General features: G+C 34.9%; 2 protein-coding genes and 1 long non-coding RNA gene across 4 annotated transcripts; 1 reads left to right on the plus strand and 2 right to left on the minus strand.

Annotated features, from left to right (window-relative positions):
* The first annotated feature begins 7,883 nt into the window (after nucleotides 1-7,883).
* On the plus strand, nucleotides 7,884-20,185 carry LOC118057304 (ABC transporter C family member 10-like). 2 transcript variants are annotated; one of them, XM_073404731.1, is made up of 13 exons: nucleotides 7,884-8,217; nucleotides 8,785-9,005; nucleotides 13,598-15,444; nucleotides 15,596-15,916; nucleotides 15,999-16,085; nucleotides 16,251-16,838; nucleotides 16,929-17,093; nucleotides 17,953-18,247; nucleotides 18,344-18,558; nucleotides 18,643-18,948; nucleotides 19,066-19,129; nucleotides 19,216-19,455; nucleotides 19,779-20,185. In XM_073404731.1, the coding sequence occupies exons 2-13, from the start codon at nucleotides 8,816-8,818 to the stop codon at nucleotides 19,889-19,891; spliced, it is 4,431 nt and encodes a 1,476-aa protein (XP_073260832.1). In that variant the 5' UTR covers nucleotides 7,884-8,217; nucleotides 8,785-8,815; the 3' UTR covers nucleotides 19,892-20,185. The 2 variants fall into 2 exon arrangements, with proteins under 2 accessions (XP_073260832.1, XP_034925730.2); XM_035069839.2 differs by lacking the exons at nucleotides 7,884-8,217; nucleotides 8,785-9,005 and having other exon boundaries at nucleotides 13,609-15,444.
* A 1,221-nt stretch (nucleotides 20,186-21,406) lies between these two features.
* LOC118057236 (uncharacterized) lies at nucleotides 21,407-24,812 on the minus strand. Its single transcript, XR_012168031.1, has 2 exons — nucleotides 24,232-24,812; nucleotides 21,407-22,167 (listed from the first exon to the last, which is right to left on the minus strand). It is a non-coding gene; the product is annotated as an uncharacterized lncRNA (long non-coding RNA).
* A 1,179-nt stretch (nucleotides 24,813-25,991) lies between these two features.
* On the minus strand, nucleotides 25,992-27,264 carry LOC118057238 (acidic endochitinase). Its single transcript, XM_035069754.2, has one exon. The coding sequence runs from the start codon at nucleotides 27,233-27,235 to the stop codon at nucleotides 26,351-26,353; it is 885 nt and encodes a 294-aa protein (XP_034925645.1). The 5' UTR covers nucleotides 27,236-27,264; the 3' UTR covers nucleotides 25,992-26,350.
* Nucleotides 27,265-27,602: the final 338 nt, after the last annotated feature.

Here is a 27,602-nt window from a genome sequence, read left to right on the forward strand (position 1 = left end):
GTAGTTTTTTTACATTAAAACATTATGGATTGCTATAATATTCTCATACATTGTTTTTTTTTTCTTTTTATGATTTTTTTTTCAAAATGGTCTTTGTAGATTTTATTTTTATATATTAAGTTAGTTCAGAATTTAGCTTTGTATTTTTTTTTTTTAAAAATAATATGGATTGCTATAGTGTTTCTCCTACATAGTTTTTGTTTTGCTGCAGTATTTCCCCACATATTTTTTTTAAAAAATTATCTTTATCGAATTTATTTTTTCAATATTGAGTTGGCTGATAATCTAACTTTAACTTTCCTCACATGTTTTTTTTTTTATATTTTTTTTATTTGTTTTTCTTTTTTTCCAAAATTGTCATTTTTTACATTTTTTTTTTGTTTTTTTAGACTTATTTTTGTTGATTTTATTTTTTTACTATTGAGCTGGTTGAAAATTTAGTTTTTTGGTTTTTTTTCTTTAAAACACTGTAGCTTTCCCAACGTGTTTTTTTTTCTTTGTTTCCTTTTTTTTTTTTTCATTTTTTTTTACCCAAAATTGACTTTTTTTTTTATATAAAAAATATAGTCTTTGTCAGTTTTTTTATATATTGAGTTGGTTGAGAACTTAGCTTTGTAGCTTTTTTCAAAAAATAAAAAAAAAAACACTATGGATTGCTACAGTGTTTTTCCTTACATAGTTTTTGTTTGGCTGCAGTGTTTCCCTCACATGTTTTTTTTTTTAAATTATCTTTGTCGAATTTATTTTTTCAATATTAAGTTGGTTGAGAATTTAGCCTTAACTTTGACTTTCCCCATGTTGTTTTTTTCATTTTTTTAAATTTTTCTTGAAATTGTCTTTGTTTTTTATATTTTCTCTTTTCTTTTCATAATTATTTTTGTTGATTTTATTTTTTTTACTATTGAGTTGATTGAGAATTTAGTTTTTTAATTTTTTTCTTTAAAACACTAGATTACTATAGTGTTTCTCTACATGGTTTTTTTTATTAAATAATTTTTTTTTTCAGATTTATCTTTGTCAATTTTATCTTTTTCAAATTAAGCTGATTGAGAATTTAGCTTTTTAGTTATTTAAAACACTTTAGATTGCTACAGTGTTTTCCCACATGATTTTTGTCTTGTTACAGTGTTTCCCCACATGTTTTTTTTTATTGATATTTTTTTCCAAATTTATTTTTGTCAAATTTATTTTTTTCCATACTGAGCCAGTTGACAATTTAGCTTTTTTTCCCTTAAAACATCGTTGATTACTACAATGTTTTCCCATATGATTTTTTTTTGTTATGTTTTTTTTTTTTAATTTTCTTTATTGTTTTTATTGTTTTTAATATTGAGTTGGTTAAAAATTACAACTGTAGATTTTTTCCATGAAACACTATAGATTGTTATAGTGTTTCCCTGCATGTTTTTTTTTCCTTTCGTTTTTTTATATTTGTCAAAATTATCTTTGTTGTTTTTTTTTTTAATTTTGAGAATTATAATTGTATATTTCCTCACAAAACATTTTAGATTGCTACAGTGTTTTCTTAAACGATTTTAATATTGAGCTGGTTGAAAATTTAGCTTTAACTTTCCCCACATGTTTTTTTTTTCATTTTTTTATTATTTGCTTTTTGCTTTTTTTTCCTTCCAAAATTGTCTTCTTTTTTTCATTTTTTTTTTGTGTTTTTTTTCATAATTGTTTTTGTCAATTTTATTTTTTTAATATTGAGCTGGTTGAGAATATAGCTTTGTAGTTTGTTCCTTTAAAATATTGTGGATGATAACAGTTTTTTTTATATGATTTTTTTCACAAATCCATGATAATGCCCCAAGCTCGCGGCATCGCGCGTGCATGTCAGCTTTTACTAATATATTTAGTTATTAATATTATATTATATTATATTATATTATATTATATTATATTATATAACTGTTTTTTTCTTTTAATTTTTTTAATGAATTTTTTTTTGTTTGATTTAGTTTGTTAATGTTAATTTTTTTTTATTTAGTTATCAGATTTTCATGATACGAATCTCGGGTTTGATGAATTAACCTGATTTAACGAGTTATTTTTTTCATTTAGTTTAGTTTGTTAAAGTTAATTTTCTTTCTATTTAATTATTAGACTTTCATAATTTCATAACACGTATCTTTGAGCTTGACGGGTTAACTTGGTTTAATGGGTTAACCCAGTTAATTCTGGGTAAACCCGTTATTTTTTTTTTCTATTTAGTTATTAAACTTTCATGACGTGAATCCCAGGTTTTACGGGATAACCTGATTTAAAGGGTTAACTCAATTAATTCAATTTTTTTTCTTTTTCTTCATTAGTTTTTTCCTTCATGTTGATTTTTTTTTCTTTGTTTTTTTAATTAATCTATTTAATTATCATACTTTTATGACATGACCTTATAGCTAGACCCACATCCAATATTCTTGGGTCCGGTGTTGCAGTTAGTCTCACTTAAACTTGGGTCATGCAAGTTTAATGTTATTATTAATATTATAAATATTACTTTTAGATCAGGCGTTGCAACTAAACTCAAGATTCTTGGGTATAGCTTTGCAGAAAAACCCAAGATTTTTAAATTTTTATTTTTTTAATATTTTTTATGCAAAAAAAAAAATAACACACGGCATCGCGCGGGTCATGTATTTAGTAGAATATTCTAAAAGGCGCGGGGAAGGCATTGTAGCTGTCCCACGCCTTTTATGCATAAGAGTTTCACTGTGCACAGGGAAACTCTTAACTGTTATTTTTTTTTTGTTTTTTAAATTTTTTTCGTGAGTAGTACAAAGGTTCCATTATTATTATTATTATTATTATTATAACATATCCTAAAAGTACTATAGCTGTCTTTTTTTTAGTTTTTATTTTTTTTATTTTTCTTCTAATGATTTTTTTTTTAATTTAGTTTGTTAATGTTAAATTTTTTTTATTTAGTTATCAAAGTTTCATGACATGGATCCCGAGTTTGATGAGTTAACCTGGTTTGACGAGTTAACCCGGAATTGTTTTTATTTTTAATTAATTTTTTCGTTTAGTTTAGTTTGTTAATGTTAAATTTCTTTTTATTTAATTATCAGATTTTCATGACACGTATGCCGGACTTGACGTGTTAACTTGGTTTGACGAGTTAACCTGTTAAATTTTTTTTCTATTTAGTTAACAAACTTTCATGAGGCAGATCCAAGGTTTGACGGGTTAACTTGGTTTGAAAGGTTAACTAAGTTAATTCAGATTTTTTTCTTTTTTTTCATTAGTTTTTTTCTTTTTGTTGGTTTTTTTTTAATTACTATATTTTTATGACACGATCTTATAGCCAAACCCACATCCAGTGCTCTTGGGTCCGGTGTTGCAACCAGACTCACTTAAACTTAAGTCATGTAAGTTTAATATTATTATTAATATTATAAATATTACTCTTGGGTCAAGTGTTGCAGCAAAACTCAAGACTCCTGGATATAACTTTGCAGAAAAACCTAACACTTTTAAATCTTATTTTTTTAAAATATTTTTTTATGTTAAAAAAATTAACCTGCAAACATCGCGCGGGTCATGTAACTAGGGGTGTTCACGGTTCGGTTCGGTCCGGTTTTAACATAAAAATTCAACCGAACCGGAAAATACCATTTCTTGTTAATACAAACCGAACCGAACCGAAAACCGATTCAAACCGAACCGGTTTTGTTCGGTTCGGGTCGGTTTTTTAGCCTTAGAAACCAGAAAAACCGAAACTAATTAAGTAAAAAAAAAACTTGGCCGAATCATATTCAAAAAATCCTTGTTGAAAACTTTGAATCCAAGCTCTTCGGTTGAGATCAATTGAATCAAAATCACTGGATCTATCTTTAAGCCTTGTGCACAGAGGAGAGGGAGAGAGGGAGGGGCAGGGCCAGGGCCACTGGAAAAGGGGAAGGGGGGAAAGAGAGCGGGGAGGGAGGGATGGGGTTGCTGGAAAGGGAAGGGGGAAGGGGGAAGGTGAGCAACTCGAAAGGTTTTGGGAGGGAGAGAGAGTGGGGAGGGAGGGGTTGCTGGAAGGGGGAAAAGGGAAGGGGGAGGGTGAGTGAGGTGGAAAGGTTTTGGGGAAAAGGGAAGGGGGAGGGTGAGTGGGCTGGAAAAGTTACGGGGAAAAGGGAAGGGAGAGGGTGAGTGGGGTGGAAAAGTTTTGGGGAAAAGGGAAGGTTTTGGGGAAAATTTATTTTGTTTTAGATTTAATTAAACCGGTTCGGTTTGGTCCGGTTTAATCGGTTTAAGCTTTTTAAAACCGGAACCGAACCGGACCGGGTGGTTTTTTAAAATTTTTAATCGGTTTATTCGGTTTTTTTCTCGGTTCGGTTTTTTCGGTTAATTTTTTCTCGGTTTTCTCGGTTTAATCGGTTGGTCGGTTTTTTTGAACACCCCTACATGTAACTAGTTAAGTAATACTCTAAAAGGCGTGGAGAAAGCACTGTAGCTTTCCCCCCACCTTTTTAACTTTCTCCATTATTAATATATTATTATTATTATTATATTATTATATTATATTATAACATATCCTGAAAAGTATTGTAGCTGTCTTTTTTGTTATATTTTTTTTTCTTTTAATGAATTTTTTTTGTTTAATTTAGTTTGTTAATGTTAAATTTTTTTTATTTAGTTATCAGTTTTTCATGACACAATTTTCGGGTTTGACGGATTAATCTAGTTTGACGAGTTAACTCAGATTTTTTTTCTTTTTAATTTTGTTTTGTTTTATTTAGTTTGTTAATGTTAAATTTCTTTCTATTTAATTATCAGACTTTCATGACACGTATTCCAGGCTTGATGGGTTAACCCAGTTAATTCTGGGTAAACTCGTCAATTTTTTTTTTCTATTTAGTTATCAAAATTTCATGACACAGATCCCAAGTTTGACGGGTTAACCTGGTTTGAAGGGTTAACCCGGTTAATTCAGATTTTTTTTTCTTCATTAGTTTTTTTCTTTATATTGGTTTTTTTCTTTGTTTTTTTCTTTTTAATTAATCTATTTAGTTATCACACTTTTATAACACGACTTTATAGCCAGATCCACATCCAATGCTCTTGGGTTCGGTATTGCAACCAGACTCACTTAAACTTAAATTATGTAAGTATAATATTATTATTAATATTATAAATATTACTCTTGGGTCAAGCGTTGCAGCTAGACCCAAGGCTTTTGGGTATATCTTTGTAGAAAGACCTAACACTTTTAGATCTTAGCTTTTTTTTGATATTTTTTATACACGAAAAAAAATTAACCCGTGGAATATGTTTTTGGTTTTTTTTTTTTTCTTTTTAAGCCTTTTACTGTAGACTGCACAGTACAGTCCACAATGAAAAATCTTATGCCTTTAGTTTATTTTTTTCTATAGTTTCTTAATATTAATTTTTTTCTTTATTAGTTTTAGCCCAATTGATTCAGATTTTTTTTTCTTTTTCTTCATTAGTTTTTGTCTTCCTATAGGTTTTTTTTCTCGTTGCTTTTTTCCTTTTTAATTAATATATTTTTTAAAAAAAATTAGTTTCATTAATATTAAATCTTTTTTCTATTTAGTTATCACACTTTCATGACACGGATCCCAGGTTTGACGGGTTAACCCAGTTGATTCAGATTTTTTTTTCCGCATTAGTTTTTTCTTTCGATTTCATCTTTTAATATTGCATGCAGTCAACAGTAAAAAGGCTGATGCCTTGAGTTTTTTTTTTTTTTGATGCCTTTCACTGTGGACTGCACAGTGCAATCCACGGCGAAAAGGTTGATGCCTTCTTTTTTTCTTTTTAATTAATTTTTTTTATTTAGTTTGTTGATATTAGATGTTTTTCTATTTAGTTATCAAACTTTCATGACATGGATTCTGGGTTTGACTGGTTAACCTGATTTGACGGGTTAATCCAATTAATTATGGGTAACCCATCAATTTTTTTTTTTCTATTTAGTTATCAAACTTTTACGACGCAAATCAAAGGTTTGACGGATTAACCTGCTTTGAACCCAGTTCATTCAGATTTTTGTTCTTTTTCTTCATTAGTTTTTTAAAGAAAAACTTATGGATTACTACAATGTTTCCATACATGGCTTTTTTTATGATTTTTTTTCCCAAAATAGTCTTTGTCGATTTTGCTTCATAGTTTTTTTTTTTTTTTCTGTAAAACACTGTGAATTGTTATAATATTTCCCCACATTGTTTTTTGTTTTACTACAGTGTTTCCCCACATGTTTTTTTTTAAAAAAAATTATCTTTGTCGATTTTTTTTTTTAATATTGAGTTGGTTGAGAATTCAGCTATAATTTTCCCCACATGTTTTTTTTCCTATTTTTTTTTCATTTTTTTATTTCTTTTTTTTTTTTCAAAATTGTCGTCTTCTCTTTTTTGGGTTTTTTTTTATTTTATTTTTTAAATATCGAACTGGTTGAGAATTTAGCTTTGTAGTTTTTTCTTTAAAATATTATAGATTGCTATAGTGTTTCTCCACATGTTTTTTTTTTCTCTTTTTTTTATGGTTTTTTTTTGTTTTTTTTTTTCCAGAATAGTCTTTGTTGATTTTATTTTTTTTTTTTCATATGGAGCTGGTTAAGAATTTAGCTTCGTGGTTTTTTTTTCTTAAAAACACTATGGATTGCTATAGTGTCCCCCAACATGATTTTTTTTTTTTTTATGATTTTTTTTCAAAATTGTCTTTATCGATTTTATTATTTTAAATATTGAGTTGGTTGAGAATTATAATTGTAGATTTTCTCATGCAACACTATAGATCCCTGCATGTTTTTTTCCCCTTTCGATTTTTTTATGATTTTTTTTTAAAATTTTCTTTGTTTAATTTTTTAAATATTAATCTGGTTGAGAATTTAGCCTTGTAGCTTTTTCCTTGAAAACATTGTGGATTGCAACAGTTTTTCCACATATAATTTTTCAAGACTATTGGGTCTGGTATTGCAGGTAAACCCACTTAAACTTAGGTCATGCAAGTTTAATGTTATTATTAATATTATAAATATTACTCTTAGATCATGCGTTACAGTCAAACTCAAGATTTTTTAGGTATAACTTCGCAGAAAGACCTAATACTTTTTGATTTGAGCTTTTTTTTAATATTTTTTATGCAAAACAAATTGACCAGCGACATCGTAGAGATCATGTAACTAGTATATTTCTATAATTGATGGTTTAGATAGGACAATCATGATAAGGCTAACAGTTTCTCTATACAATCTTTTATTGTGTATTATTTTTTACTTATTTTTGCCATAGATTCTTAATTTTATTTTATTTTTTTTATCGATTTCTTCATCAATGCATTAGAAACTTCATGATAATAGCATGCGAGAAGTGTTATTTTGTTGTATGAAATAATATTTTTTATTTAAAAATATATTAATTTTTTTTTTAAGTTTTTAAAATTTATTTTTGATATTAACATATTATAATAATCTAAAAAAATTGAAATAATTAATTTTTTAAAAATAAATCTTTTTTAAAACATTTTTACTTCACAAATAAAACAAAACCATGGAGAAGCCAATTGGAATATGATATTGAAACAAAAGTAGAATAAAGAGGACGAGTAACAGAAAGGAAGGAGACTGGTCGGCCAGCAAGATCGGCCTCTTTGTTCGAAAGCCGAAACAAGCCAAAACAAGACGGGTACATGTCAACAGACCGATCTTACGTGAGCCATGACGATTAAAGAAAAAAACAGAGATCCTTTTTCTTATTTCTTTCCTGTATATCGATATTCATAGAAATTGAATTCGTATCATAATCATGAAATAATAGAATATTTAATTATTTTTCGTAATCGAAAATGATTGGTAGAAGTATTTATTGGTATTTCTACAAGAAGGACGACACAGGACTCTGTTCCATCCCATGCATGCCTAGCAACATCACAATTCCTCCCTCCTTTTCCTATCTTGCAACACTACTAATATATCCAAGTATTTGTTAGTGGAAGCTCGACAGGTTATATTTTGAATTTACTTTTATTTTAACCACTAAAAATTAATTTTAAAGTCTGTTAAATTAATCGAAATTCATGTAAGTGGGCTAAATATTCATATTAATAATAATAAAATAAAGTATTTAACAACACTACAGCGTCACTCTCTCTCTGAAATTCTGGTTCCACTCCGTGTCCTAAACACTTAACACAGAGGGAGAGACCTCAAAAACTCTGAAATGGAACATTAATAAATCTTGGCTTGTAAAATTTGAGGTTTGGTGCAATTTTCAGGTTAGTCTTCTTATTCTTTTAAATGTTATCCAGGTGTGCCCTACTGCTGTTTGAATGAATGCAAACCTGAACTCTTTTATTTCTTATGAACTCAAGATTGGCTGACAAGCTTGTTTTCTTTAATTTAATTATGATAATAAGGTTCGATTTTTTATAATATCTATAGCAAGATTTGCTTGTTAAATATTTTTGAGGATCTCACATCGTCTGTTGGTCATTAAGAAATACTATTTTGTCGTGTATTAAAGGTAGACCTTTTGTTTTGCCCAAAAAGAATAGGTAATGAACTAATGATGAAGTTTTTATCTTTTCGTAGGATTACTTCTCTACCTTTTGTTTCTCCTTTCTTGCTTTTTTATTATCACATTTTCTTTAATCTTCTTTAGTTCTTTGTGAGTGATGGTACTTATCATTGTGGGGTGTGTGTGAAAAATGCTTCTTCTTCTTCATTAAAAAATCACTGATAATTGACAACAAGATATTGTTAAGTGGTTTTAAAGATTTGATTAATTGATGATTTTTCTTGTAACACGGAGCATTGTTTTCTTACATTGTATACCAAAGCAGGAGTTGAAAAGTAAGCAGGAAAGGAAAGATAATGGAAGACCTGTGGACGTTGTTTTGTGGGGAATCTGTCGATTCGGATACAAGTGGAAAGCCATCTGGTTCTAGCTTGGTATTTCAACCAACTTCATGTATCAATCACGCGCTGATCATTTGCTTCGATGTTTTGCTTCTAATCGTGCTCTTGTTCACTTTCATGCGAATATCTTCAGCATCTTCAAAAATATATAAAATAATGTCAATGTATATGGCAAGAATATCAACAATATATGGCAACCAAATTGTAACAGAATATATTGTATTTATTGTATTTATTATAGACTACAAATCAGGGATTATAGACTACAAATTAGGGATTATTTACATGTATTTATAGGACTGAATTCTTCCTTTCAGAATCAAGGAAAATACAGAGAACTTTACATTGAAATCTGATAATTGTGACATGGTATCAGAGCCGGTTATTCTCTAATCTAGATCTTTTGTTCTTTTCTTAAGTCTATAGACTGAATTCATCAGTATTTGGTGATATTTTTCTTGAGATTCCTAGGATGTCTGGAGAGGCTTTTCTTACTCGATTCAATGGCAAAAACTATGCCAGTTGGGAGTTTCAGTTTCGTATGTTTGTTAAAGGGAAGGAATTATGGGGGCATCTTGATGGATCTTCACCAGCACCAACCGAACCACAGGAGCTGGGTATATGGACTACCAAGGATGCGAAAATTGTCTCCTGGATACTGGGGTCTGTTGAACCCCATATGATCAACAATCTTCGATCGTTTGGCACAGGGAAGGAGATTTGGGACTATTTCAGACGAATTTATTCCCAGAACAATTCGGCTCAAAAATTTCAGGTCGAAATGGGTATTGCCAATTACAAACAAGGTAATCTTTCAATTGAACAATTCTATGCTGGATTTCTAAACCTATGGAGTGAATATACTGGCATAATTTACTCTAAAATACCGAAGGATAGTTTAGAAGCACTATACCTTGTTTATGCCGAGAGCCAGAGGGACCAGTTCTTGATGAAGCTCCGGCCAGAATTTGAGGCTGTGAGAGCTAGCTTGATCAACCGAAGTCCAGTACCCACCTTGGATGAATGTTTGGGGGAACTGTTACGGGAAGAACAACGACTCGCCACTCAACACGAGTTGACCCAGGACACTGTCACCGAGATAAATGTGGCTTACATGGCTCAAGGAAGGGGACGACAGAGGGGTGGGAGCGTGCAGTGTTTCAATTGCAAGGAGTTAGGGCACATTGCCAGAAATTGCAGTAAGAAATTCTGCAATTATTGTAAGAAGGAGGGGCATGTAATCAGGGAGTGTCGTCTGCGACCACAGAATCGCCAAGGGTTTACTGTGCAGTCAAAATTGGGGGCTACTTCTATGGCTGCCGCAGCCGTGTCCTCACCGTTGGCACCAGAATCTTCATCGTCGGTGAGCTCTTCGTCGGGCACGATCACTCCCGAGATGGTGCAGCAGATGATCATCTCTGCCTTCTCTGCACTTGGAATTTCTGGTAATAAACTTAACATTTCTTTGGATTCGACATATAATAAACCGTGGTTAATGGATTCGGCAGCGTCGAATCATATGACCAGCAGTAAAAATGGTTTGTGTAATGTGCGAAAATACATGGGTAATCAACATATACAGGTTGCAAATGGTGATAATCTGCCGATTTTATCAATTGGTAATTTGGGGTCTTATTTCAACAATATTTTTGTGTCACCGAAATTATCAACAAGTTTACTCTCTGTTGGTCAAATGGTAGAAAATAACTGTGAAATTCTCTTTAATCGTCATGGTTGTTGTGTGCAGGATCAAGTGTCGGGGAAGGTGATCGCGAAGGGGCCTAAAGTGGGACGTTTATTTCCAATACAATTTTCTATTCCTAGTATTAATTCTTGTGCTTATTCTACTGTCATTAATAATCCTCATTTTTGGCATAAGAAATTGGGACATCCCAATTCTAATGTATTGACTCATCTTATGAAACATGGATATTTGGGGAATAAAAATTCTTTTTCCACAGAATTTTTGGACTGTAGTTCTTGCAAATTGGGTAAAAGCAAAGCATTATCATTTCCTTCACATGGTAGTCGTGCTTCTAAATGTTTTGAAATTATTCATACTGATGTATGGGGTATAAGTCCTGTTATCTCTCATGCTCAGTATAAATATTTTGTCACGTTTATTGATGATTTCAGTCGTTTCACTTGGATATATTTTCTCCGATCTAAAGCTGATGTATTCTCAACATTTCAGACTTTCGTAGTATTTGTTGAAAATCAATTTTCTGCTCATATTAAAATACTTCGTTCTGACTCCGGGGGGGAATATGTGTCCAAAGAATTTCAAGAATATCTCAAAAACAAAGGGATTCTCTCTCAAAGATCTTGTCCTTACACTCCTCAACAAAATGGACTTGCTGAGCGTAAGAATCGTCATCTTTTAGATGTTGTTCGCACTTTATTAATTGATTCTTCAGTTCCTACTCGATTTTGGGTAGAAGCTCTATCCACAGCCGTTCATCTAATCAATCGTTTGCCTTCCCAAGTTCTAAACTTTGCATCTCCATACTCTATTTTATTTGGTGTTCTTCCTGAGTATGATTCTCTCCATGTTTTTGGGTGTGTTTGTTTTGTTCACTTACCATTTACTGAACGTAACAAACTCTCAGCCCAAGCTGCTCGTTGTGCTTTTCTAGGATATAGTAATTCTCATAAAGGGTTTGTATGTTATGATGCAAATGCTCATAAAATTCGTATCTCTCGAAATGTGATTTTCTTTGAAAATCAGAATTTTTTCCCGTCTTGTCCTTCTACAGAATCCACTCCTATCCAGCTTCCTACATTTGATGATGATAGTCCATCTTATATCTTTGAACGTTTTAAGCCAGGAATTGTATATCAAAGACGTCATCCACCATCCACTTTGCCCCTTCCGGACACGGAACCGACATCTGATCATTCCACTCAACTAAGACGATCAACTAGAGTTTCACGTGCCCCAAACAGGTATGGATACTCAGCAACCACTATTGATAGTACTTTTGTGCCTAAGACTTATGCGCAGGCTTGTACCCAAGAATGTTGGCAACAGGCCATGAAAGAGGAACTTCAGGCTCTTCAGGATAATCACACATGGGATATTGTTTCTTGTCCTACCAGTATTAAACCTATTGGCTTGCAAATGGGTATACACTATTAAATTCCAACCTGATGGATCTGTGGAACGATATAAAGCACGGTTGGTGGCTCTTGGAAATTGTCAGGCATATGGTATTAATTATGAGGAGACTTTTGCACCTGTGGCTAAAATGACTACCATACGCACCATTATGGCAATTGCTGCTTCCAAGAGATGGCCACTTCGTCAAATGGATGTAAAAAATGCATTTTTACATGGAGATCTGAAAGAGAATATTTATATGACTCCTCCTCCTGGTATGTTTACTCACCCATCTGATAAAGTCTGCTGGTTGAAACGGTCCCTGTATGGTCTAAAACAGGCACCCCGGGCATGGTTTTGAAAAATTTCGCACTACTCTTCTGAAACTTAAATTTATTCAGAGCCAATATGATTCCTCTCTGTTTCTTCAGCAAACTACTACTGGTATTGTTGCTCTTCTGGTATATGTGGATGATATTATCATTACAGGATCTGACATTCCACTCATTGAGGATTTACAGCGTTCTCTTAACAGTGAGTTTCATATGAAGGATCTGGGACATCTTCACTATTTCCTTGGTCTCCAGGTGCACTCTATGTCTAATGGGATTTCTCTACATCAGCACAAATACACCCAAGAGATTCTTCTCTTGGGCGGTCTTGAATCAGGGAATAGCGTTCTTACACCTCTTGAGCTTAATTTAAAGCTTTGTCAGAATGATGGTGACCTGTTACCTGATCCCTCCATATATCGGCAATTAGTGGGCAGTTTGAATTATCTAACCATTACTCGGCCAGATATTTCTTTTGCAGTACAACAAGTCAGTCAGTTTCTACAGGCTCCTCGTCAACCTCATTTAGCTGCTGTTCGAAGAATTCTTCGCTATCTTAAAGGCACATCTGGGCGAGGATTATTTTTTCCTGCTGATAATTCATTACAATTAACAGGTTATAGTGATGCAGATTGGGCAGGGTGCATGGATACACGTCGGTCTGTTACTGGGTGGTGTATGTTTCTTGGAAATGCTTTAATTTCATGGAAAAGCAAAAAGCAAGACCGAATCTCAAAATCTTCCACAGAATCTGAGTATCGAGCTATGTCCTCCGCATGTTCTGAAATTGTGTGGCTCCAGGGTTTGCTACGTGAACTTGGTTTTCCTCAGCACACTCCTACACCTCTTCATGCTGATAACACAAGTGCTATTCAGATTGCTACTAATCCTGTGTTTCATGAACGCACCAAACATATTGAAGTCGATTGTCACTATATTCGTGAAGCTGTTGATCATAATATTCTTACACTACCTCATATTTCCACCGAGCATCAGACCGCTGATGTCTTTACGAAGGCCTTGTCTCGGCCTCGACATCAACTCATGATTGACAAATTGATGCTTCTTGATCGACCAGCATCAATTTGAGGGGGGATGTCAATGTATATGGCAAGAATATCAACAATATATGGCAACCAAATTGTAACAGAATATATTGTATTTATTGTATTTATTATAGACTACAAATCAGGGATTATAGACTACAAATTAGGGATTATTTACATGTATTTATAGGACTGAATTCTTCCTTTCAGAATCAAGGAAAATACAGAGAACTTTACATTGAAATCTGATAATTGTGACAAATAACACCTCGATTTAGAGGCTATTCGAGTCTGCAGATAGTTTCTGTTATACTCAATGGTGGTATCGGATTTGTGTACTTGTGCTTGGGCATATGGATTTTGGAAGAGAAGTTGAGGAAAAACCAGACTGCCTTGCCATTGAGAAGTTGGCTAGTGGTGCTGTTTCAGGGATTTACATGGCTTTTGGTGGGTTTGACCATAAGCCTTCGAGGGAAGCATCTTCAAAGAACGCCATTGCGGCTATTGTCCATTCTTGCTTCCTTGCTTGCTGGTATTGTCTGTGCTTTGTCCATATACAGCGCCATTTTAGGTGAAGGAATGTTGGTTAAGATAGCTTTGGATGTCATCTCCTTTCCAGGAGCAATATTGTTATTGTTATGTGTTTACAAGGTTTATAAACACGAGGGGAATGAAGATAGGGACCTGTATGCTCCATTGAATGCTGAGGCCGATGGTGTAAGTAAAATCGATTCCGCTGACCAAGTTACTCCATTTGCTAAAGCAGGATTCTTCAATAAAATGTCATTTTGGTGGTTGAATCCACTGATGCGAAAGGGTAAGGAGAAAACTCTAGAGGATGAGGATGTACCAAAGTTGCGAGAGGCAGAACGAGCAGAAAGCTGTTATATGGAGTTTTTGGAGCAACTGAACAAACAAAAACAAGCTGAATCATCTCAGCCATCTCTCTTGTGGACAATTGTATTTTGCCACTGGAAAGACATTGTAATTTCAGGATTCTTTGCCATGCTAAAGATACTTACTTTGTCAGCTGGGCCTCTGCTTCTGAATGCCTTCATTTTGGTTGCTGAAGGAAAAGCAGGTTTTAAATATGAAGGTTATGTACTGGTTCTGACGCTCTTCTTTTCAAAGAGCTTAGAGTCCTTGTCACAAAGGCAATGGTATTTTAGGAGCAGGCTTGTTGGTTTGAAAGTCAGGTCCTTGCTCACGGCTGCAATATATAAGAAGCAACAGAGGTTATCCAATGTTGGTAGGTTGATGCACTCGGGTGGTGAGATCATGAACTATGTTACTGTGGATGCTTACAGGATAGGCGAGTTTCCCTTCTGGTTTCATCAGACATGGACAACAAGCTTTCAGCTTTGTCTCTCTCTAGTAATTCTTTTCCGTGCTGTGGGGCTAGCAACACTTGCTGCCTTAGTGGTTATAATAATTACTGTGCTATGCAACACTCCACTTGCAAAGTTACAGCATAAGTTTCAGTCTAAGCTTATGGTGGCACAAGATGCGAGATTGAAGGCTTGTAATGAGGCTCTGGTTAACATGAAGGTACTGAAATTATATGCTTGGGAAACGCATTTTAAGAATGCCATAGAAAATTTGAGAAATGTAGAGTATAAATGGTTGTCAGCAGTGCAAACGCACAAAGCATATAATGGTTTTCTCTTCTGGTCTTCTCCTGTTTTGGTCTCTGCTGCTACCTTTGGAGCATGCTATTTCCTGAAAATTCCTCTGCATGCTAATAATGTTTTCACTTTTTTGGCGACTTTGGGTCTTGTTCAAGACCCAATTAGATCAATCCCTGATGTTATTGGAGTGGTTATTCAAGCAAAGGTAGCTTTTGCACGTATTGTGAAGTTTCTTGAAGCGCCAGAGTTGCAGAATGGAAATGTTCTGCACAAGCGCAACATGGGGAGTGTGGACAATGCTGTTTTAATCAAGTCAGCTAATTTTTCATGGGAAGAGAATTCTTCAAAGCCTACATTGAGAAATGTGAGTTTTGGAATTCGGCCTGGTGAAAAGGTGGCCATATGTGGAGAAGTTGGCTCTGGCAAGTCAACCCTTTTAGCAGCAATTCTTGGAGAAGTTCCACATACACAGGGAACTGTGAGTGTATCCTTTTAGAACTTCCAGTTTAATCTTCTTGCCAAGCTCTTCCAGTCCTTAACCTTTTGGAGTTTCTTATGAACAAATGTGCCTTAATGTAAATTTTTTTTCCTATTTCATAAGCAAGCCTTTTTTTGGTTATGACCTGCAGATTCAGGTTTGTGGTAGGATTGCCTATGTTTCGCAAACAGCTTGGATCCAGACGGGATCGATACAAGAGAACATTCTATTCGGTTCGGAAATGGATAGGCAACGATACCATGACACACTTGAGCGATGCTCTTTGGTAAAGGACCTTGAGTTGCTTCCTTATGGTGATCTTACTGAAATAGGTGAAAGAGGAGTCAATTTGAGTGGTGGTCAAAAGCAGCGAATTCAACTTGCCCGGGCTCTCTATCAGAATGCAGATATGTATCTCTTGGATGATCCATTCAGCGCTGTGGATGCACACACAGCTACAAGTTTATTCAATGTAATCAAATTTTCCTGATAGAAACCTCTGTCTCCACTCTTAGTTGCTAGCCTTCCCTCAATTCTGACTTGATTCTTTACAGGAATATATCATGGGAGCACTTTCAAGGAAAACAGTCTTGCTTGTGACTCATCAAGTTGATTTCCTGCCAGCATTTGACTCTGTTATGGTTAGCATCCTTTGATTCAATCACTTTTAGGAAATACTTAGTTACTTGCTACAATTCTATGGCTGATTAAACTTCATTTTCACGTTAAAGCAATTTTTCCATAAAATTTGTTTGTTAAAGCTTTCACAAAAGAAGTACCTTGAGACAGCTTATCTTTGTAAACAGGTGATGTCAGATGGAGAAATCCTACAAGCCGCTCCTTATCATCAGTTATTGTCGTCAAGCCAAGAATTTCTGGACCTTGTCAATGCACACAAAGAAACAGCTGGTTCTGAAAGGCATACCGAGGCTGATGCTCCACAGAGACAGGGATCATCTGTTAGGGAGATCCAGAAGAGTTATGTAGACGGTCAGATTAAAACCTCTCAAGGAGATCAACTGATTAAGCAGGAAGAAAAGGAAGTGGGAGACACAGGGTTTAAGCCTTATGTGCTGTATCTAAATCAAAACAAAGGATACTTGTACTTCTCCATCGCTGCTTTCAGTCACCTGTTGTTTGTCATTGGTCAGATAACACAGAACTCCTGGATGGCAGCTAATGTTGATGATCCTCATGTTAGCACATTGCGTTTAATTGCGGTCTATCTGTGTATCGAAGTTACCTCAACACTTTTCTTGCTATGTAGATCAATCTCTATAGTTGTTTTGGGTCTTCAATCATCCAAGTCATTATTTTCCCAGCTACTAAATTCTCTTTTTCGTGCACCCATGTCTTTCCATGACTCCACACCTCTTGGAAGAATACTGAGTCGGGTAAGCATCTCACCCAGAAAATGTTGTTTCCTTCATGAGGAATGATTTGTAACTGTTGATCTGGACCTGTGTTTATTTTATGTCTCATAGGTCACGTCAGATTTGAGCATTGTCGATCTTGATGTTCCTTTCGCTTTGATCTTCACCGTTGGTGTAACCACAAATGCTTATAGTAACCTGGGAGTGCTGGCTGTTGTGACCTGGCAAGTCCTGTTTGTCTCCATACCAATGGTTTATTTGGCTATTCGCTTACAGGTAATTATGTTATCCTCTTACATGAATGGTTTGGAATTGTGAGAAGCTTGGCAATGGCCCAATCTAAATAATCAGGAAAGCAGACTTGGGGCTTCAAGAATAATAAGAAAAAAAAGCTAAAAACAATTCTTAATTTCTTACAATGAGCTGTTCAATTCACCCAAACTGCCTGGAGTGTGGTTCTTCTGAAACCACAGGATAGCGTCTCCTCTACATTTAAAAAAAAAATTCGTTACAACTTGTGACCATGTAATAAGTTCAATGTAATGAAACGTAATTAATCATTTTTTATAGAATAATTTGATGTTTAATGTCTTCCATTGCCACATGTAGGAATGTAGACCGTAGGCTTAAAAAAAAGGCTAAAAGTTTTCTTGCAGTGAGCTTCAAATTGACCAAACTGCCTGGAGTTTGTAATTCTTCTGAAACTGGTTATCATCCCAACTTTTTTTTAGAACAACTTTCTTACTACTTGTGATGAATCAATGCAATGGAACGCAAGTAATCATCGTGTACAATTTAACACATGAACTTTCAATTGTATTAGTAATGTTTATATGATAGGTAACCAGTTTAACAAATCAAGGCATGTATAGTGTACAAATTCACGAGGGAAATCTTGTTTTCAAGCTGAGAACAAATCTAAAGATTACAGTAGTATTGGCATAACTTCTACAAGAATGGACGCCTTAGTTAGTCTAACAAAGTTGAACTGCTCAAATATAATGCATAAATTGATTATATGGCTGGAAGTGGCAGTATGCTGTTATGATCTCCTTCTTTTGAGGACCGTACTACCATTGAAGATGATTTTACGTTTATAAAGTGGATTTAAGGATTATCTCATTCTTATCTGCAGGCAAATTACTTTGCCTCTGCTAAGGAATTGATGCGGATCAATGGCACAACCAAGTCTTTAGTGTCAAATCATCTGGCTGAATCTGTAGCAGGAGCCATGACAATAAGGGCCTTTGAGGAGGAAGAACGTTTCTTCAAAAAAACCCTTAACCTCATTGACATAAATGCTAGTCCTTTCTTCCACAGTTTTGCTGCAAATGAGTGGTTGATTCAACGGCTTGAAATATTTAGTGCAACTGTTCTTGCCTCTGCAGCACTCTGCATGGTTTTACTACCTCCTGGAACTTTTAACTCTGGTGAGCATTTATGTTTACTTTTCTTCAACTTTTTTTGAACACATAATATTACGAGCTTCCCAATTCTGACTCGTTGTAATACTTCCATTACTGTAGGATTTATTGGAATGGCACTTTCTTATGGACTTTCATTAAATATGTCGCTGGTGTTTTCGATTCAAAGCCAGTGCACATTAGCAAATTACATGATTTCTGTTGAAAGGCTTAATCAATACATGCACATACCAAGTGAAGCCCCTGAGGCGATTAAAGATAACCGACCTCCATCGAATTGGCCGGAAAAGGGTAAAGTGGATATTTGTGATTTGCAGGTTAGTCTTACTCGTATGATTTATTGGTATTTAATGAGACAATTGGTGAAGGCTAGCAGACTGAAAAAGTTTAGTATCAATCAGATTAGATACAGGCCTGACGCACCACTAGTTCTTCGAGGAATCAGTTGCACCTTTGAAGGAGGGCACAAGATTGCAATTGTTGGACGAACCGGCTGTGGGAAGACTACACTTATAGGTGCTCTATTTCGACTGGTGGAACCAGCTGGAGGAAAGATCATCGTAGATGGAATTGACATCTCTAAGATTGGACTTCATGATCTGCGGTCACGACTCGGAATAATACCTCAAGATCCTACTCTCTTTAACGGGACTGTGAGATACAATTTGGACCCCTTATCCCAGCACACTGACCAGGAGATATGGGAGGTAACTTTTCCAGTTCATTAGACATTTTAATCTAGTAATCATTGTCTATAAACCAGCGCAACTGTTGTTTTCTACCTTCATGCTTTCTAACTTGAAAGTTTGTTCTGTATTGTCAAGGTTCTCGGAAAGTGTCAGCTTCGAGAGGCTGTACAGGAGAAAGAGCAGGGTCTAGACTCTTTAGGTATGCTTTCTTCCCCTACATGGAAAATAATGAGTGTATGCTTTCGATTGTAATAGTCAGTAAATGATTAACAACCTGCAACACAGTTGTGGAAGATGGATCGAATTGGAGCATGGGGCAGAGACAATTATTTTGCTTGGGCCGTGCCATTTTGAGGAGGAGTAGGGTACTGGTGCTTGATGAAGCAACCGCATCAATTGATAATGCAACTGACTTGGTTTTGCAAAAGACTATCCGGACTGAATTTTCAGATTGCACTGTAATCACAGTAGCTCACAGGATACCAACAGTGATGGATTGCACAATGGTACTTTCTATTAGCGATGGTAAGTTTCATTTCTTTAATTCTTATCTAAAAAATGCACTTATCTGTATCCTGCACATCGTGACTTCGCGGATTTGCCACTCCAAGATAATCTCATGTAGCTGATCATTCATCCAAGCTATAAGTGCATTTTTCTGGAGTGACCCCAAAATACCAGAGCTATAAGGCGATCTATTGCCAAACCTTGGTTTCCATTTGAAAAAAAAAGACAAAAACACAGTCTAACACTTGAGAACGAGAGACGACTGTAGCTGCAACTTCATGTAGATAAATCTCAGAAGAAATTCCAAGATGTATCACTGAGCTGTTTTTGTTCTATTTCAGGAAAACTAGTCGAGTTCGATGAGCCGGAGAAGTTAATGAAGACGGAAGGTTCACTTTTTGGACAACTTGTGAAGGAGTACTGGTCTCATTTACACGCTGCAGAATCACATTGAAGCTGAATATTATTTATCGTGTATCCCACTTCTGATTTCACCCTAGCTTTGCAGCGAGGAAAAGGATGCTAGGACCAGGTAGGAAGTATGATGTATGATATTGCAACAATATTACAGGGCTAGAGAGGAAAAATGGAGAAGAGGAATATCAGTTCCTATCCTTAGTATTGCACCTGTATTTAAACATCAAGCTTGCTAATATCTACTGGGAAATTGACTTGTAACCAGGATGATGGATGCATGTAAATCAGTGGATGCAAATTATTTTAATAGCAATAATTTTTCTTTTGGCAATGCTATGTTCTTTATTAGAAGTTTCTAAGCGATATGCTGCAGACATATGCACAAATAACAACTTTTATTTATTCAATAGTAACCTTATTTTTAGATTAGTTTTCGATTCAATTGAGACAAAATCCCTTCCAGTAATTTTAAAATTACAGTTTTATATTATACATGAAATGAAATTCATAAATTTTCATAGCTATTGGCCTCAAAATATAAACTTAAGAAATTAAGGAACATGGTTAATCTCCTTAACTATCATATCAACCTATGCCCATAGGGATTATGAACTTAGAAACATGATCATATATAGTAGCAAGTTACTAGTTAATAATATATACCAAATATAAGAAAATTGTAAAATTAATGAGATGGGAATATTAAGCTGTACATAAAAAAATTGGCAAACCTCAAATATACCATAAACTATTAGGGTAATATCAATTTACCTTAAAATTATTTTTTATATCAATTTTATTTTGACGTATTTTGATTTCTCAATTAATAACTTTTGGAGAGAATAAGAGAAATCTTTTAAGCAAGAGAACATTAAATCAATTTTCTTAGAGTATGTTTGTATATGCTTGTTAAAGTATTTGCATCCAAAATGTTAAAATGAATTCCAAATTGTCCTAAAACATAACTTAAAATTATAATAAATTCCCCACTAAAATGGATTGGTGAGGTAAAGGGAAATTTTGTATACTGAAATTGTCGTTTAGGGTAGACTGACAATTGATGAAGGCAAGCAGGGCTGAAAAGGTATGAAACAGATTAGAAATATACCTGACACACCACTAGTTCTTCGAGGGATTAGTTTGGTATTGTTGGTCGAACTGGAAGTGGAAACACTACTCTTATCGGTGCTCTATTTCGGCTGGTGGAACCAGAGGGAGGAAAGATCGTAGTGGATGGCGCTGACATTTCTGAGATTGGACTTGATGATTTGAGGTCACGATTTGGAATAATACCTCAAGATCCTACTCTCTCTAAAGGGACAGTGAGATGCATTTTGGACCCCTTTTCTCAGCATACTGACCAGGAGATGTGGAAGGTGTTTTCCAATTCTTGCTCATATATAGTTTTTAATCTGTATATAATCATCATCTAACCAATGGATGAAAAACACTTTCTACCCCCATGCTTTTTGTACTTGTATTAGTATAAGTAGGTCGTATAGTATTGCAACAATACAGTAGGTCTAGGGAGGGAGAAATGTGGAGGAGGAACTGAAGTTCCTAACATCAGTTTTGAACTAGATTCAAATATCAAGTTCCGCAAATTCTTCTTGGCAATTCAATGAAATTGGCCACTTTTTGCAAGAGCATCAGGTTGCAGGCCTGTTGCCACTCCACTGTGATTTCCCTGTATCTATCCACACTCCTGCAGCTAACTCCTTAGTGTGGATAGATACTGGGAAATCACACTGTCAAAATCATCAGTGATAACTATCATCTGGAGTTGAATCCAGGAGCTCTACGAAGAATACAAAAGGTGGTGCTACTGAAACTTGAACTATAGGCTTTTTGCTTCCTTCCTCTTTTGCTGCTTCTTTTGTCCTGAAAAATGATGCAGAAGCTGTAGATTCTGATAGCGTAAAAGCATGTTCCTCTGTTTTCCAATGATGAATGGTGAAGCAAAAAGAGAGCATGCTTGATCAAGACCAGAGACCAAAGACGGGTGCACTTATCAATCGTCAAAGCCCATTGACAAGGAATTGGACAACTTGGGATACATCTAAAGAATTTTATTTTTTATTTTTTAAAAAAGGAGAGCGTATGCTCAGAATGAGGATATAGAATGAACACCATGCAAGTCCTATGAGATATTCCCATGAATAAACAGTGAGACCATTCAAAAGATGAAATGATCACTTTCATTTTCTTTATGGTCCTCCAAGAGTAGCGTTTTCTATATCTTCTCTGCTCAATGCGTAACTGAATCTCCTCTCCACATCCTTTTCAAGATTCCCTGGTCCATTCTTCAAGTACCTGCATCACAAGATACAGTCTGTTTAGCCAAGCAATAAATCTAAAAGGATAAATAGTGTAACTGAGTATAAGACTTATTTCCTCCCTTTTACGTCAAATTAGCATTTCAGAATCCATCTCCAATGGTAAAATCTAACTACCCTGGATAAACAATGATATCTTAATTTGTGCAATTTCATAAATTAATCGATTAGTCCTAGCAGGTTGAGAATTCAAAATTTGAATAGCAAGGGAGAATACGGAAGAGTGAACTCTCAGGCAAGCTGCAGAACCAATTAAACCTTGTTTCCCACTTGAAGTTATCCAGCTTTCTCCACCATTCCTTTCCTTTTATTGAATCCCAACCAAGATTCAATGAGCACAATGTCATCATTGCATTGGTCTTACTCTTGAATAGGTGCCATCATCTTCATATTTTAGAAGATTGATGGTAGAGAAACTTCAATTGTACATAGTTCAAAGAAGGTCTGCGCAAACCATTACAATAGTAAAAAAATACATATATAAAATATGGAAGCTGCTGTTTAAAATGAGAAATCATCTTCTTAAAGAACAGAACATGATATGAAAACCATAGCTTATGTCCCAAATTTCAGAAGGGCACTGACTAGCCCAAACTGAATCAATCTTAACCAATTGATCTGCAGGCTATGAGCCTATGAGCTAGTCCCAAATTTCTGCACCAATGACATTAGGCCCATTGATATTTGCTGGACAGGGCTAACCTTTCTGTTAACTTTCCTATTGTCATTGATCACACGATCTCCAACTTCCCACATATTGGTACCAATTTCCTTCACGCAATCACTAATCCATCTTGACTTTTGATCATGCTTAAATACTTTTATTTACATGATCTATTAGCATGAAACTGTTTTTCTATATGATCATGAAGAAGAAGCTTGTGATGGTCCCATAACTTCTCTGCATTGTGTAGGTATATGCCATGCAATCATCTATCTAACTCCATCTCCAGTAGCACTGTACCTTTCAATTCCCGCACACACTATTTATCCAAATCAACACAAACTCATCACGTTTATGTGTCTCTGTCATCAATCATTCCCTAGCTACTTCCACTGAAAAGTGAATAGATACTCTTACAATTGCTAATTCTGAAACTCTAATTTATACATAGCTGCAGCATTTCTGATCTTATCAAACCAACTACAATTTATTAATTCAAATCGTCCATAAACTACTAATATTTTGATAATATTGCTCCACACCATATTACTCTTCTTCCCCAAATGCAAACCTCATATGAGCACAAACCTCTTGACACACTTGCTAGATTACTTCTCTAGTGGACAACATGACTAATTGAGGAAATATGGATGTGCTCTTTTTTTAGATAAAATGGAAAGGTATTAATACTGATTCTTCAGCCTTTTGCTGGTCTAGAAAGGTTATCGTTACATCAACCAAAATTATCATATCATAGAAGCTCATCTATTCATCGAACCTTGCTAAATCCCTATATTCAAACTAGTTGGGATCAGCTAGATCCTTTTTATCAATTCTTTCTGATCAGCAGAGTTCCCATCACTAACAAGAATAATCTCACTTCCATCATTATACAAATATTTTCAATCGGGATTGTGTAGCCAAAGATTGACAAACAAACTTCGAGCAATAGCTATAACAAAGCACACTTGACTTGTCAGATTACAGCAAACGCCATTAAAAACTCTCCAGCATAATTTAATGGAAGCTATAATACATCTAACAGCAATATTATCTGTTGTTCACTAATTCAAATGACCAATTTTTCCTTGCCAGCTCAAGTTTCCTTCTTTTCTAAAAATTCCAAATTACATGTAGAAACCACTCAACCTAATAATAAAAATAAATCCAAATAATGAACATAATACAAAAACACAGTAATCATTCACAGTAAAAGATAACTCAAACAGACTACATCATGACCACACCAGTTGCAATTCACCAAACCACAATGATCGTATGCAAAGTTGAAAACTTGACAGAAATTACTCACATGCACTAACAAACAAAACAACAAAAACCCAGATGCTAAAACACCAATAAAGAACCAAACTTTACCTTATATAAAGATCAGTGACATCAAGTGATAACTGAGCATGCCAATCAGGTTTCTCAACAAACCAAATAGCACGGCTCTCCTTGCTTTGGTAAAACCCCAAACCCTTCAACCAAGCTTCAATGCAAGGCAAACTATGAGAGTACAAAGGCTTTTTCTTGTCAGGGAGTGTTTGTAGCCACTCATCTCCTGTTGATGATATCTCCTCTGCTTCTGATGATTTTAAAGAAACTATTCTTTTGGGTTTTCTTGGAAAGTTACATAGAGGATAAGGACATGAAGGAGATTTAGAGAAAAGGGATCGATGCAACGAGGAAAAGTGAGAGACTTTGGAAGCATGAGTAGAAGTTGAAGGGTGCGAGGAGAGGGGGGTGTAAGTAGTGGCAAGTAAGGAAGAAATGGTGGTCATGTTCTTGTTCTATTTGGGTCCTAATCTTATGGATTCATTTAATTTTTGTTGGGATGGATTGGAGAGGGAAGGTTTTGGTGAAGCTTGGAGGGTGTTAGGGTGGAGAGAGAGTGCTTTGAATGCGCAGAGGAGACATTCATTATCTTCGTCTTTGGAGTCGAGGGAATGATAAGAAGTGTGATAGCAGCAGGTTTTGAAAGTGATTTTTATTTATAAATATATTAAAATAATTTATTTTTTATTTTTTAAAATTTATTTTTAATGTTAATATTTAAAACAATTCAAAAATATAAAAAAAAATTAACCGCATAGTTTAAAAAGAAAGTTTAAGGTGAGGGCATTTCAACCGGGTTTATAACAAGATTGTCAATTTTATTTTGATAGGTTTTTTTGTTTTTTTAATTGGAATGAAATGTTTCAGTTTCATAGTATTTCGGTATACCGTTTCAAGATTGTACTATATATATATTCAACAAATATAATTCAAATTCAAGATAAATTAATTATAAATTATGCAATACAAACATAATATCAAATAAATATAATTTTAAAATTTAAAATATTTCTAAATACTCAAGATTAAATAGATCTTTAACTTAAAGTAATTCAATTTAAACAAAATATCAAAATATTATGAAAGTAAAATGTTTTAACACAAATATTTTAAATAAAAAGTTAGGTCAAGGTTATCAAGGCTAATGAAATCTAAAACATTTCTTGTTTTGCTCAAATTCCTACAAAGTATAAACATGAAAAAAAATAACATGAATATAAACCATATATATTAGTGATAAATCTAATTTTAAAAAATTAATATCATTATTAATGAAAATAGTAACAATAATTTTCAATATTATTATTAATATCATTGTTATTGAAAATAGTAATGAAAAAGAGTTTTTTATATTTGGGTGGTTTAATTAATCAAATTGAACAAGGTTCAATTTGATTCAATGGCTTTTCAAGAGCGGAGCGGAACATGTGAATTGAAACCAGAACGTTTCGGCCGAAATTTAGCCGAAAAATCCGGAACGGACCGAGATTTAAAATGAGATGAAAATTGTTCCGTTTTGTTCTGTTTTTTGAATTGGTAAGGAATATTTCAGCCATTCCGAACAAAACAGAACAAAATTGACAAGTTTGGCTTATAAAATTAGCCGCACAATACATGGCTCCGCTATTCATAGATTTTTTCAGTACAAGAAGCAGCTTTTTGCTACTTTTAAAGCATTACCAAACAATAATATTTATGGTTGCAGGTGAACCTCACCCACAACCACAACACCAAACGGCACGTTATTTGTTTGGCAATTTTTCTTTCTTTCACATTTTGCCTTTGAAAATGTCAGCAAATTAATATATCAAGGGATTTGCATTCATGGATCGAGTGGAAAAATTTAGACACCCCAGTTGAGTTTTGAAGACTCTTAGAAGGCATAAAGTTACTCCACAACCACAAGACTTCTGTTGAGCTTCATGAAAAAGAAGAAAACAAAACACTAAGGAATTCACTGGTAAATTGATTATATTTTCCTTGACAGGGAACTATAATTTCGTTTTATTTAGCTTGAAACATAATATTTTGATCGCCGCATACACTCCTTAGAACAAACATGCTGTGGCATGTATATATATATATATATATATATATATATAACATTATTCAGGAATCAGGAGCATACAGCAGGGGGAAGAGCAGGGCTGAAAACAATCTAGACACTGCCCTTTATAGCTGCACTATACCCATTGTCATACTGCTTGCTCCAGAGCATAACGCCTCCATACTTTGGTGAACCCTTGATAGATGGAAGGACCTGAGAAATGAGCACATCAGCAGGGATGAATCCACCACTGGGGGCTGCCTCCGGAGCAGCTGGTAGTCCCAGGAATATTTGATTGGATTGAACTGTGGTCCATTGGTTCCATGCACTCAAGAGACCGGTAGCATCATTTACGTATTGACATGGAGGATTGTTATAGAATTGAACCCACACGTAATCAAACAGGCCAGTTTTGATTGCAGTGTCTAGATTAGCATCAGGGAAGATGCATTGTGGAGCTGCAGCCAAGTATACCTTCCTTTGTTGGCTAAAGCCATTAAGTGCCCTAGCAAGATCATCCCAGAACTGGCCTGAACCTGACTCGATGTCAAAATCAACCCCGTCTAAGATGGCATCGCCCAGCGGACGTGAGCTGGACTGGCCACCAAGGAAGTTATTCCAGATATAGTTTGCAACTTGCCCTGCATCGTCGGCCGATGAAAGGGAGTAGCTGCCTGCACCACCTCCAATGGAAAGTAGCACCTTGATTCCTTGATTTTGACAAGATCTAATGTCATTGCTTATGCCGGTGCAAGTACCGGCGTTGGGGTCACAATGGCCTGCTAGGTTCAGCACCGGAGATTGGCCATTGCCGAAACTAGATAGGAAAGCTACGTTCACAAATTGATAGTTTCCTGAGTTACAAGTATCAGCTAAGCTGCCTTCATTGCCATTTTGACCCCAGTAGATGGCGATGCCTGCACCGTTTGAGGGTTTGAATAAGGAGACAGCTAAGATGGATAGAAGAAGGGTGATAGCTTTTGCTTGGCAAGCCATGTTGGATCTCAAGCTTGTTCTGTGTATCAACAATGTGGAGACGGTACATATTTATAGCTTCGGAGAACGATGCGTGTCTAGTTGTCTTAGTAGAAAAGTCTGATCACCGTGGTTTGTGGGCAAGAAATTGCTGCCGTTCTCATTGAAAGTATAGAAGAATTCTGCATAAAAAGTACCATGGTTATTAAAGACTATGCCGGTCGTCTCTATTTACAAATAGTAGGACGAGGACGGTTTTGACTTGGCTGTCTAGGCAGATACCATTTAAGTCCATCAGTGAGTTTCCTGGAATCCAAGGGGATTAGGGACTGTTTTTTGGGCAGTCTGAAATCGGTTTCCACTTTGACGATTCCATCAAAAGCAGGCT

This window comes from Populus alba, chromosome 15 (assembly GCF_005239225.2).
Source record: "Populus alba chromosome 15, ASM523922v2, whole genome shotgun sequence".
NCBI classification, from domain to species: Eukaryota; Viridiplantae; Streptophyta; class Magnoliopsida; order Malpighiales; family Salicaceae; genus Populus; species Populus alba.

Excerpts from the sequence above, each read along its gene's own strand:
- LOC118057238 (XM_035069754.2), bottom strand. The coding sequence starts at position 27,235 with ATGGCTTGCCAAGCAAAAGCTATCACCCTTCTTCTATCCATCTTAGCT.
- LOC118057304 (XM_073404731.1), top strand. The coding sequence starts at position 8,816 with ATGGAAGACCTGTGGACGTTGTTTTGTGGGGAATCTGTCGATTCGGAT. Across the intron at positions 16,086-16,250 it reads CAGCATTTGACTCTGTTATG|GTGATGTCAGATGGAGAAAT; the intron begins GTTAGCATCCTT and ends CTTTGTAAACAG. Across the intron at positions 17,094-17,952 it reads ATTTGGCTATTCGCTTACAG|GCAAATTACTTTGCCTCTGC; the intron begins GTAATTATGTTA and ends TCTTATCTGCAG.